This window comes from Lissotriton vulgaris, chromosome 11 (assembly GCF_964263255.1).
Source record: "Lissotriton vulgaris chromosome 11, aLisVul1.2, whole genome shotgun sequence".
Taxonomy (NCBI): domain Eukaryota; kingdom Metazoa; phylum Chordata; class Amphibia; order Caudata; family Salamandridae; genus Lissotriton; species Lissotriton vulgaris.
The window spans coordinates 476208941-476222930 of record NC_141699.1 but is presented as its reverse complement, the minus strand read 5'-3'; the positions used below and the strand labels follow the sequence as shown (position 1 = coordinate 476222930).

General features: G+C 46.3%; 1 protein-coding gene across 5 annotated transcripts in view; it reads left to right on the top strand.

Moving 5' to 3' along the window:
• LOC147679997 (CD5 antigen-like) overlaps positions 1 to 13990 on the top strand; it is a 768709-nt gene that overhangs the window by 682312 nt on the left and 72407 nt on the right. For all 5 annotated transcript variants that reach the window (XM_086943540.1, XM_086943542.1, XM_086943541.1 and 2 more), the window contains one exon: positions 3315 to 3505. In XM_086943540.1, coding sequence (XP_086799666.1) covers positions 3315 to 3505 — 191 coding nt within the window. The remainder of the gene's footprint in view (positions 1 to 3314; positions 3506 to 13990) is intronic.

Sequence of the window (13990 nt, the reverse complement as noted above, 5' to 3'; positions counted from 1 at the left end):
GGCGTGCTCTACTAGCTTTATGACCTGTTTGGGAGATAATTCTAGTAATGATCAAATAATTGAGCACTTTTGTATAATAGCTACAAACATAAAAAGTAGCTTAAGGGTGGAGGCAAAACGTAGAGGTAAGGGGTCCAAGAGTTGGTTCGACAACGCATGCACCAGGGCGCTGAAAAATTTAAAACATGCAGTACACAGAAGCCCCAGGGCCACAGGTGAAATAAGAGCATGCAGGTCCGCATATAACCAGGCCCTCAAAGTAAGGAAAACTGTGCTAAATAAGGAGGCAATAGATTCACTCTGCGAGGCTTCAAAAACTAAAAATTCCGCCGCATTTTGGAAAGTAATTAACACCCCTTTCCCTTACGAAACCCATACGGCGCGAATTGAGATCGCAATAAACGAGGATAATTGGGTGGATCATTTTTCCAATCTCTACAAGGCACAGGATGATATTCGTAGCGGAGGTCCTCATATTAGCTTGGACTTACAACCAGGCCCTAATTTGGTTGTAACACTTGATGAGGTATTGCTTGCCTTGAGAGCTACCAAAAGAGGCAAGGCAGCTGGGCCTGACGGGATCCCTGCGGACCTATTTAAAGTAAACACTGAAATCTGGGGCCCAATGTTGGTACAACTTTTTAATGCGGCTTTATTGAGGGGCTTGAAAGATTCCTGGTTTTCCTCTGTCATCGTCCCAATTTATAAGAAGGGGGATAGAAACAGCTGTGCCTGTTACAGGCCAATCTCCCTTCTCGATTCTTCAATAAAAATCCTGGGACGAATAGTGTTGGCAAGACTCCAAAGCTGGGCGGAGGAAAATGAAGTCATGAGCGACTTGCAATTTGGTTTCCAAAAAGGGATTGGCACAATCGAGCAAGGCCTAAATTTAATGTTATTGCAACACAAATATATAAGGATAAAGTCGGAACGCTTGTATTTTACCTTTGTGGACCTTTCATCAGCGTTCGACTGCGTGTCACACACCAAATTGTGGGCAATAATGAAAAGTTTGGGAGTGGATAACACCATCATCTGTTTCCTGAGGGAACTTTATAGTGGAGCCACAGCTTCTGTTCGCTACGGTAGGGGGGGCGAATGCTCCAGACAATTCAGTGTGGGCCGTGGAGTGCGTCAAGGTTGTGTTTTAGCACCTTTTCTTTTCCTCCTCTACATTAATGGGCTTGAGCATCACCTACTGCAGGAGTGCAGAGATATGCCCAGGGTGGGGAGGAGGGCAATCCCTGCGCTCATGTATGCGGATGATGCCGTGCTTATGGCACGTACTCCTCAGGCTTTGCAAAAACTAGTAGTAAGTTTTGAGAACTTTATGCTGAATCTAGACCTACTAGTAAATTGTAGTAAAACTTTCACAATGAACTGTGGTCCAAAATCAGGTAAACCAATGAAACGGATGTTTTTAAATAATGTTCCATTAGACAACACCCCAACTTTTTCCTATTTGGGCATTTTATTCCATGAGTCAGGTTCTTGGACAAGCGCAATTAAGGCCAGAACTCTTCTATTTATGAAAACGATCATGGCCCTAAAGAATTTTGTTAGAAAATTGGGCAGTAAGCCGATAAAAGAAATGTTAACTATATATAAAGCAACATACTTATCCGTGGCTATGTATGGCTCAGGTTTGTGGGGGTACGCAAATGTTGATCCAATCCAGGTGGTGGAAAACAAATTTATGAGGGAAGTCCTTGCAGTTCCACAGTGTGTTGCCACATTTAACTGTCACGCTGAACTTGCTCAACCCTACATAACAGACATTATTAAAATTCAACCTATCCTTTTGTGGCATAGGGTATGGACCACAAATGAATGCGTTATGAATCGGGCTCTATTACAGGATACCCTCAGCCTGGATCATGTGGATAGAGCAGAATGGCTGGGATACGTAAAGTGTTTCCTGACTGGGATTGGGTGCTATTCTTATTATTTGGATCCATCTTCAATGGATAGCATCTCAAGGAGTACACTGAAAACCCTCTGCCTGGACCATCTTGAGGATAAGAGGAGGAGAGCTGAAACTCTGAATTATTCAGTACATTCCCACCTCCTTACTCTATGTGAGACTAAGTCTGCACAGCCATACCTATCCCTGCCCATGGCAAACTATGATCGCTTTCTTTTAACTCGTTTTAGATTTTGTATATTTTTTAGATTGGTGTCTTTTCCTAGTATGAACTCATGGATACGTATATTGCCCACTTGCTCGTGTGATGGCATGTCACATCAATCGGATATCCATATCCTTTTCTTCTGCAGACTTTATAGTGCCTCTTGTAGAAAAATTATCGTCCCTTTTTTAAAAGAAATGAATTTAACCAGATGCCGCCCAGCTTTTTTAGAAGTCCAGAGAATGGATACGGTTTTAACTGTAACTGTGGTTTTAAGTTTTTTAGAAAGTGTTTTTAAATTACGGAAACAAATGGTAACTGAAATGGTTTAAATTTTTTCTTATTGAATAACTTTCTAATGATCTCCCTCAGTGAACTCACATTATGAGCTGTAATCATTGTAATCTGTTTTTATGTCTGTTACTTTTATGGTTACTTGTTTTTAACCGAATAAAGTTCTTTGAACTGAACTGAACTAGTAATTGATAGGTGGATGACATGAACAGTGGATAGATATGTAGGGGGGTAGAGATGTATCGGCGCTGGGACACACACCTGAGCCTGGCCTGGGCTACTTGTCAGCTATGAAAAAAACTGTATGGATGTAAATACAATACTAACATAATTATCCTCTTTATGATATAATGTTTTACTTCTTCTCATATTTTGCTTTTAATTTAATTACTTTTTGCCATGGTTGCACAAATAGATGATGAAGTGGAAAATGAAACTGCACTTATTATTTAGGAACCTATTGATCTCATAGGGTATATTCTTCATTTGCCTAAGCTTACTTTTCCTTACCAACAGTGAGACACATGCAATACATATCTATAATGTGAGAAGGATCTAAGCTTCAAGTAGTCTTATATGCAGCATATCCAGTTGGTGCATCACATTCCACTTTAGGGTTCTTTTCAATAACGCTTTGGTGTAAAAGCAAAACCTAAACACAGTCATTGGTTACCTTCTAAGAGCCCTTTCTGGGAACTGAAACCATTTGTAAGGGGATAGGAGAAAGGACTTTTGTCGCAGTGTCTTTGTTTACAAATGTAGATCAGTTATAAAAAAACAGATGAGATAGTTGGAGCAGATAGAATCATGGAAGTGTGCCTTGAGAAAAGAAATTGTGCTGTATTTGGTAAAAACTGAAAATCTGTTACAAATATACGGTCTGTTTTTTAGATTGGGTGCAGTGCCCAGCAGATATCTTTCACGACAACAAGACACAGCCCATACTTTGAGCGAGCAGTACCAGTCTGGTCGGACGACATCCTTTGTCAAGGGAATGAATCATCTCTTATGGACTGCCAGTGGAAACCAAGCAACTCATGCACATCTGGCCAGCATGTTTATCTCCACTGTTTGGAAGGGAGGTAAGAGGCTGACATGGCACGTGATCAAAACGGATGTCACCATATTAAGCCATGTTTTAACAAAGGGACATTTTAGAAAGTGGGGTTTTCTAGTGCAGAGACAAGTTGATTGCTTTTCTTATGACACCACCACCAGGCTTCTTCCTGAATTAAATACACGAACAAGGTCAACCTAATTTGCAGACACTAACCACTTGAATGAAACCATATGAATACAGTGAATGGGCGAAGTAGTGTCATTCCGAAAATATGAGGCTTAAGTGTGGAAATAAATGATGCATCTAAAAAGATATTCTTTTGCTTATTTAATTAATGAAGGTTCTTTAAATTATTATAAAATACACAAATATTCTTAAACTTTTTTGTATATAAGAATCCAAATAACCCAATGGGCCCGATCACAAATGGCTTCGTGTTCCTGCACAAGGATTTCCCGTATGCAGCAGCATCTGGCCCAATTGCACCTACTGGGAAATTCTGTTGCTAAATTTATATGAGGATTAGATTGCAAACACAGCTCTGTTTCAAGTCTCCGCTCATTTGAGATCCCATCCATTCTACACGAGGGGGCATAGAAAGTTCCCCCTGCCAGTCAACAAATGTTTCCACTTCTGCCACCAGGCGCCTTTTACTGCACTGTCGCACATTCGCTCCCACTTAGCACCAGCTCAGAACTGTTGGTAAAAGGGAGGAGAGCTATAACCAGAAAATAGACTCCGCAGGCAAGTTTGGACCTGCTGAGTCTGAGTCCTCATCTTATATCCAAGAATAGAAACTCAGAATGGGCAAATTGAATGCAGGGTTACAGGTCAAAATGTTTATTTCCGGCCACAAGGTCTCACCACGCCATAATCAGGACCATTGGTAATCGGGGCATATATTTCAAACAAATTGAGCAAAGAAAGAAAATTATTACAGAAAAAAGCAAGACGGCAAAGGGATAGTAAAGTTGGAATATCTTCGCTCCCAAACTTTCTTACGAAGAAGAATATCAGAAATGTTACATTTTTTTTCAGTTTAAGAAATTTTTATTGGGTTTTAACAAAGACAAAACCAAGCCATACAATGATATCAATGAACATAATAATATAAAACAGAAGGCAAAAAATGAATGAATGAAAAATAAGGGGTTAAAACAAGGGAAGAGGAGAAAAAAAGAAAAGAATAAGAAAGGAAGAGAAGAAAGGAAAGGAGGAGGAGGGATAGGGGTAAAGGAGGAGAGAGAGAGAGGTAAACCAAGGGTAAGGAGAATATATGCCAGGAAAGAACGGAGCAGTAAATCATTTAGGAGATTTAGACGAGAGATATGAAACAAAAGGGAGCCATAGGAGATCAGGTTTGATTTTTAGGGAAACTGAAGAAGAGGAGGCGAAAGCAATCCTATGCTCATCACAAATGAAGTTCCACCAAGTAATTACGGATAATTTGGAGTTCTCTTTCCAACAGGATAAAATCACTTTAAACGCAATAGCAATGAAAAGATCAAGTAACCTAGCATTAGAAGGGGCAATATCTATATAATCCGAAACAGAAGAAATGTTACATATTAACAGCAAGTTCTACATTGCAAGGAAGGAAATGCAAATCCTCTATAGCCTTAAAAAGTTGTTGGGGAAAGGGAGAAGCATCATATCCCCCTCAAGGCTTTTCCTATCAGGCACCTTGACTATGTCCCACGCTCATGATATCAAAAACCGTACTTTTCGAAGAGGGGTGGCCAAGCGCGGACCATGATGGCCGCGTAGTCCATGAGCTCCGCAGTCTTAGTGCTCCCTCATCCATCCTGAGTGACTATCAGTCGTCCCTGAAAGCAACCCGTGCTAGTGGAAGGCTAGCGGTGCCCTTTTAGGCTACTCCGGTGACCGTGCCGCTCTGGATTGTGGAGTGATAGGGAGCTGAAGATCCAGGACTGTGAGGGTCCCTGGAGCCGGGACCCACAGTGGTGTGACCTGCTCGGCGTTGCTCCCTGCCCAGCCTCACTGAGTGCATCGTGGGGCGGGGCGCCGCACGTCGTTGTGTTAGCGGTGACTGCCGGCGGAGGAGCGGGAAGGGGGAGAACCCCCAAACTGCTGTGGGGAGACGGTGGGGGCGGTGAAAGGCCTAGAACCGAAGAGAGTGGGCGCACTGGCTGTGCAGTGAAGATGGCGGCGGCGTGACCCAGACAATGGAATCTGCCCTTCCTACCTCCTTCTGATGACTCCTGGCAGCTGCTCGTGGTGACAAGCTGAGGCTGGACCTGGAGTGGGGGCCTCGAGGTGCATTGCCTAGGTGCGCTCTGGGGGAGTGCTGTGGGGGCTTTGGCTCCACTGGAAATCCTGCTGCTTCCATTTTAACACCAGGGTGGCACCTCAAGACAGTGTTGGCTGCGCAGCACAGGCGTGAGGTCTCTTTGCTGCATAGAGGGAGATGGGGCCCCACTGAGGCTGCCATTCAGCCCTGTGATTTATGCCGATGTGGTGTTGGTGGTGTGATCTCCATGGCTGCGGACTGAAGTATTGGCTGTGCCTGAGTCTGGCGGGGGCTGCCCCCCTCCCACCCTGGGTGCAAGTTAACAACTCCCCTGCTTTCGTTACCATCTCTAATCCTGTATAGCCTGGAGAGAGGAGTGAGGGGGACTGTGTGGAAGGTGGCTCATCTACCTGTGTTGAGTGGTCTGCTGAATGGGAAAGACTTGTCGGGCCACAGCACGGCAGAGGGTGCGGCCTGTGGGACGCTGAACGACTTTGGTGCAACTCTGTGGGTTAGACCATCTCCCCTTTGCCGGTGTGCTTCTCTGTTGGTGGCCTCGGGGGGCCCCTCCTCCCCCCCTTCCTTCCTCCCCCTATGGAGTGTTGTGGGACTCCTTTAGTGGATTGTCTTTCTGTGGGCCTACACTGAGGATGGTGGGAACAGTGGTTGGATTCATTGCTCAGCAAAACGACCCACAGACTGGTGGGCCCATTAGTGTACATGTTGCTGCCTTTGGGAGACGGATCTTGTGATCTACCGTTGACGAACATCCAGCCCGGCGGCGGTGGTGAGGGGTGAGGGGCCTGATCCGACACCCGTCCAGGACGCAGGAGAGGGCTGCGGGTGGTTGGTCTCCGACTCACCCTTGACATCTGTAACCCGTTTTCTGAGCAGAGACCTCACTGACACAATGGACCGGGCCAAGGGGGCCAGAGCAAGAGGGCCGAAGCGAGTCCAGACTAATAAATTGGACCGCTATACAGTCACCAAGGAGCCACTGCAGGGCCGACAGTCTGAGGAGGCAGCAAAGGGTGGTCCGGAGGAGGAGGAGCAAGAGCTATCCCTTAGGGATGTCATGGACGCAATTACAGGAGGGAAAACGTCTCTGGAACATAAAATGGACTCCATGGCCATCGACATTAATCTCATCAGGGCAGATAAGGGGAAACTTAATGGAAAGGTAAAGCAGGTAGAGATTACGGCCACCAGCCTCGCGGAGGACGTCTCATAGCTGCAAAGAGAGGTCCGGGAGCTGCAGGACTCTCACACCACCATGGACCACAAGCTGGACAATTATGAAGGCCGGCTCCGCCGAAACAACCTTCGCATCCTGGGTGTTCCAGAAAAATCGGAGGGGCAGGCTCCTGATCTATTTGTGGAGGACCTTATTATTAAACATCTGCAACCCAAGGGCCTTAGTAAGTTCTTCGTAATAGAAAGGGCTCACAGGGTCCCGGGCCACCGTCCCAAACCAGGCGTTCCCCCGCGGCCCATATTGGCTCGGGTCCTGAATTTCCAAGACAGAGATGTGATCCTCCAGAACGCTAGACTCACTGCTCCTCTCCGTTATGAAAATGCATACACCATCTTTTTCCCGGACTTCACGCAAAGAGTCCAGAAGCAAAGAAGATCTTTTCTGTCAGCAAAGCGTGACCTGAGGGAGAGGGGATTGAAATATTCAATGTTGTTTCCAGCTTGCCTCTGAGTTGAGGCCAATGGAAAAGCATGGTTCTTCGACCGGCTGGAGATGGTGACGGAATGGATGGAGTATCAGGGGAGTCAGGGCTCAGCGGACCGTGGGGGAGGTGACAGGGCGGACATTCATCCAATTCCATATTTCTAGTTTGTAGTAGGGGGCAACAACTCTGATTGGGACACAGACATGGAGCCCACTGGTGGTCCCCCCCCCCTGTTTTTTCTCTTCCTTTGAATTTTTCTAGGGCGACAGGAGTTGGAACGTAAACGGGTTGGGGGACAAAATCAAACAGAGTGTGGTTCTTCAGTATCTTAAAAGGCAGGCTCCAGACGTGGTCCTGCTTCAGGAGACGCATTTAGTTGGAAACTCGTGCAAAGCTCTGCACAGAATGGGGTATAAATTGTTCGCAGACTCAGGGTTCACATCGGGTTCCAAGGGGATGGGGATTTTGATTCGCAATGTGTTTCCATTGGCAGTGACTTCCACGTGGGAGGACGAGAGAGACAGATACACCGGGGTTATGGGCATGTGGGAAGGTCAATACATAACATTCCTATCTATCTATGTTCCTCTGGGGTTACAGGGTACGACATTTGCCGATTTGGGAGGGGCCCTGCTCGCTGTCCCTGAGGGACTCTTAACCCTGGGAGGCGACTTTAACGCAGTTGTCTCTGGTATGATAGACAGGCCACCCCCACGGGATGAGGGATGGTCGGCGCAATGGCTGACAGATTTCATGGATCCATAGTCCTGGTTGATAGTTGGAGATTGCTTCACCCTGATCAAAAGCAGTATACATTCCACTCGGGGCACACAACAGTCTCTCGTGACTGGACTACTGTCTTGTCCCCGCCGCACAAACGTCCTACATAGCAGAAGTCACGCACTTGGCTAGAGGCATCTCAGATCATTCTCCGCTGTGGGTCCACATGGTTGTAAATTGGGGAACGGCGGAGAGGGTGGCCCTCATCAATTCATGGTATCTGCGTAATCCCAAAATTAGCAAAGACCTCTTGCAACACTTGATGAATACTTCACCAACAATGTGGGGTCGGTTTACTCTTCCCAGTCCCTGTGGGAGGCCTTCAAAACTGTTCTCAGGGGTCAGGCTCTGTCTTTGATAGCGGGCTCTAAAAGGGAGAAGCAGAGGGAGGTGGTGGAGCTGGAGACTGAAATTAGTAGGTTGGAGGGAGAGTTGGATCCAGGGGTAACGCAGGCTAAACTTCGTCTGTTGAGCCTGAAACAACATGACTACAAGGAGCTGGTCACTATTAGGGCTAATGCTCTTAGTAGGGAACAACAGGGCAGGCTCTATGACCTAGGGGGTAAGGCTGGTAAGCTTATCGCAAGGCTGGAAAAGAGAGAATGGGCTAGCCGTCTTGTCCCAGAGCTCCTAACGGGGGAAGGGGTATCATGAAATGCAGGACATAGAAGATGAGTTTGCTGATCACTTTCAGATGGTTTACAAATCAGTCTCCCCTCACTCAGAAACTTACTCCCAGGTATTGCTCCATGACATACAGCTCCCATGTCTTTCCCCTGAAGATCGGGACTATGTGGATAGCCCACTAACAGCGGATGAGATTGCCCAAGTAATCCGTTCATTAAATTCTGGTAAGGCACTAGGCCCCAGTGGGCTTCCTACCGAACTCTACAAACTCCAACCTGACAAACTAGCACCTTATCTGAAAGCAATGTTTGTGGAATCTAAAGACAAAGGGATATTACCCAGGGAGCAGAGAGTGGCTACGGTGGTCGTGATTCATAAGGAGGGCAAGACTAAAATGGACTGTGCCTCGTACAGACCTATCTCACTCTTAAATGCTGAACCGAAAATCTTGGCCAAGCTCCTTGCAAACAGACTGGTGAAAGTGATCAGCAGACTGGTACACCCCGATCAATCGGGCTTTATGCCCCATAGGAATGCATCCCTAAACTTGCATAGATTGTATGGGGTGATAGACTAAGTTCACACTCGGCGGGATCCAGCCATAATTACGTCGCTTGACGCAACAGTGGCCTTCTACATGATTGAATGGCTCTATCTGGGGGCTGTCTTGGCCAAATTTGGGTTCAGCCCCGAATTTATCAGGTGGGTGCATCTGTTATATACGGAACCGCTCGCACAAGTAGCAGTGAACAACAGAGTCTCGACTCCATTCTTGCTTGGTCGGGGCACTCGTCAGGGTTGCCCGCTGGCCCCCCTTCTTTTTTCTCTGGCCTTGGAGCCTCTTGCCGCCTGGATACGTTGGGAACCAACGATTAGGGGTATGCGATGGTACGGCGGAATGGAAGATCGCATATCTTTATATGCACATGATATTCTGCTTTACCTGACCTCTCCCCGTAAATCCCTTATTGTGCTCCTCGATGTCCTGGCCTCCTTTGGGAAATATTCGGGACTATCAATCAACTGGAAGAAATCCTTATTGTTTGTATTGAGGGGAGATCCCCCTGTCCCTCCGCGAAACTGTCCTATACAGGTCAACACAGAAGGGTTCAAGAACTTAGGAGACTTTGTCTCTCTGGATCCCTCAGTTAGGTATGCCCGGTACCTCCTTCCCCCCCTGCAGAGGCTTAAGAGTGATATTGCCAACTGGCGGAAGCTTCCTCTTTCCTTTTTGGGTAGGGCAGCCCTCTTTAAAATGATAGCATTGCCTCGCCTTCTTTATGTTACAGAATAGCTTGGATGTGGTGCCAGCTGGCTATTTCCATGAGATTGAGAGCCTTCAGCAGAGTCTACTATGGGATTGCAGGCCCTTTATCACTCTGAATAAACTAACACTCATTTGGTATGATGGGGGCATCAGAAGATACTATTGGGCGTCCCAACTGGCTGCGATTAACCACGGCACGTATGGTCGAGTAGATGATCTCGTATATGCCATGGATAGATGGCTTCTCCCCGGGGTTAGGTATAACAGGCCCCTATATTCCAGACCGAAGAAACTGGCATTAACAGGGCCAATGAAGCATCCATTTCAGATCTGGCATGATGCCAAGGGGCTCCCTGGGTAGGAAAGACAAATTAACTATGGCCACCCCGCTCTGGGACTCCGAGAGACTAGGTAATCTCTGGAGGTGAAAAGGTTTTGATAAGTGGGACTTTATAGGAATCTCCACTATCAAGGATATCTGGGGGAAGGGGAGGATTAAATCCTTTGAGGAAATTCAGGAGGAATAAGGACTCACTAATGCCGAATACTTCAGCTATGTACAAGTCCGACACTCGCTTCTCTCAGCATTGCCCGGGGGAATGGAGCCCTCAGAGACTTCACCTCTGGAGGATAGAATACTGGATGGCCTCCTTCCCGAAAAAACGATCTCCTTAATATATAAAAAACTAATCAACCACAAAGCAGATCCCCTTGAGGCGTTAAGGGACAAATGGGTACGTGATGGGGTAGAGCTTGATGACGAAGATTGGCAGACAGCAGTGTCATCCCCAAGGGAAGTTGCCATCCCAGCCCGCCTGAGATTGGTCCAGCTTAAGATTCTACATAGGATCTACATCACGGGACCCCAACTTGTATGCATGGGACTGTCGGACATGAGGCTATGCAAACGAAAATGTGGTCTTGCAGGTACCTTCATACATATCATCTGGGAGTGCGCACACATCATCACCTTCTGGCGCAAAATACACAACACTCTACATAAGGTACTGGGGGTCTCCCTGACACCGGAGGCGAGGAGATGCCTCTTGAATATTTTGGAGCTTACTGACTTAAACACCTCGCAGACACAATGGGCCCCTGTGGGTTTCATGTTAGCCAAAAGAAATATAGCCCAGTTGTGGGGAGCAGAGCAACCTCCCACCTTCGAAGCGTGGGAAAACAATTTAGATTGATGTATGTTTAGGGAGAAAATTACATATCTTGCGAGGGGATGCCCTCGAAAGTGGTCACAGGTCTGGGGGCCCTGGAATCACCACAGAGGAGAAATTTGTACGCCACCCAGAATTGCTGCTCTTGATGAACCCCCCTCCCCGTGAAGTTCCCCTTTATTTGTATGTATTGTTTATCCTGTGACCCCCCGATGTAGAATTTGCAACTTTGAATGAACCTCTGAATTGTGTCTCTTTGCTGATGCTTTATTTCAATAAAAAGAATTTTAAAAAAAAACGTAATTTTCGATTTCAAGCTATCCACGCCTATTAAGGGAAAATGTTCACTAATTGTGGGAAAAGGAGAGGGGTTGTGTCCTTTTTAATGCAAACAAGTAGAATCTTATTCAAAGTGGGTACATCATTCGATATCTAAATTGCTGACTGATACCCACTAATCATTTTAGGAATTTTACACAATTAACAAAATAATAATGGCTTGTACCTTTATTACAAAGTGTTGCCTTTGTTGCATCCTATATATTTCACACATTACTCTGAAAAAGTACTTAATTATAGTAAGAATAGCATCTTGCGTAGGAAAATGGCCCTATTTGTGTGATCACTCCCACTTTTTGATACATTATTTTGCTGGTTTTTAGGGCTCTGCACACTGGGACACTGCTGTCCAATGCCCAGTTTATGTTCTTTGGCCCATAAAACGTGTTGAATTAGTATACCCGCAGTTGACATACTTAATCAATCAATCAATCAATCAGAGTACTTGTAAAGCACTCTACTTACCCATGAGGGTCTCAAAGCACTGAGGGGAGGGGGGTGCTGCTACTGTTCGAAGAGCCAAGTCTTGAGAAGTCTTCTGAAGGCGAGTAGGTCTTGGGTCTGCTGTATGTGGGTAGGGAGGATGATGTTGAGGTTGTCGTGGTGGGCCACTTGTGAGAGGGGGGCCATGTAGATGTTGAACAGCGTCGTGCTAAGGGATGAGCCCTGGGGGACGCCACAGATGATGTCAGTGGCTTCGGATCGGAAGGGTGGGAGGCAGACTCTCTGGATTCTGCCTGAGAGGAAGGACGTGGTCGTGTCAAGGGCCTTCTCTTGGATTGCAGCTTCTAGGAGGCGTGTCTGTAGAGTACGATGGCAGACCATGTCGAAGGCGGCTGACAGGTCCAGGAGGATGAGGGCTGATGTTTCGCCATTGTCTAGTTGGCGCCTGATGTCGTCTCTGGCGGCGATGGGGGCTGTCTCTGTGCTGTATTTGCATCTGAATCAGGATTGGGACGGGTCCAAGATGTTGTTGTCTTCCAGGTGGCGCGCCAATTGCATGTTGACGATTTTCTCGATGACCTTTGCCAGGAACAAGAGCAGGGAGATGGGCTGGAAGTTCTTGAGGTCCTTGTGGTCGGCTTTGGGCTTCTTGACGAGGGCGTTGATTTCGGTGTGCTTCCAGCTTTCCGGGAAAGTCACTTTTTCGAAGGAGATGTTGATGACCTTCCGTAGTTGGGGTGTGATGGCTGCGTCTGCTTTGTTGAGTATGTGATGTGGGCACGGGTCTGATGGAGATCCAGAGTGGATAGAGTTCATGACCTTACGAGTCTCGTCGTCGTTGACATTGGACCAGGAGGTCAGGCGGTTGGCACTGGTGGTGTTGACAGGAAGGTGGAGTCTGACGTGATCGGGCGGTCGTGGTGTTGAAGCTGTCATGGATGTCAGCGATCTTGCGGTGGAAGAAGATGGCTAGTGAGTCGCATAGTTCTTGTGAGGGTGGGATGACGTTGGCGTTGGCGCTGGCACTGGGGTTGAAGAGTTCCTTTACGATGCTGAAGAGCTCTTGCTTAACATACCTATATTTCCCTATTTTATGTTACAACATATACCCAGGGCCTGTAAGTTAAATGTCTGAAGTGGACTGCAGCACCCATTGTACCACTTAATACAGCAACAGTGCAAAAATGATTGCAGACATACAATTGTAGCTTGGCTGCGCAGTTCTAAAATCTTAAATACAACCTGTCAAAAAAAACTCTTTTGACAGGCCTAAATCACCCTTTTAAACATTAATAAGGTACCCATAAGTAGGCCTTCCAACCCATGAGGCACTGTTCATTGTAGGTAAAAATAACATATGAACATGTTTATTGTTATACATGTCCTTACAGTGAAAAGACAGAATAGCTAGTTTCACTATAGCAGGGCTGACTGTTTCACAGAAAAGTATTGGAATATTTCATGTAATAATGTTATTGCTGGCTAGAAAACATCTGCACATTTCATTATTGAACTTTTTGAACTATGGATTACAAGTTCAATTAACTTGTGAAGTCACATTTTAAATACATATTTTGAAAAATGTACTTTTAGAAAGTTGTCTTTTCTCTTCCCAAACCCTCTGGAGGCCCATTTGTGTGAGCTCCAACTAGCACCTGGCAGCTGAATAGCCCCTACATGAGATGTAAAAATGTCATGTAAAGCAGGACAAAAGCCTTGGGTGTGGGCACTCCTTTCTGTTTCTCCAGCAGGAAGACCATCAGGGCTGTGGCCAGAACTTGATTAACTTCAAAGACGCCTAGCCGGGCACAGGCAAAAACTAGCTCACACCCGGTCTTCTGTTTTATTTATTGATTTATTTTGATGCATGGCAGTGTAGCAGGGAGGCTTGCTGCGCTGCTGTGTGTCAAAATATTGTAAATGAGAACCTCTGTTTTTTAATTTGTATTTA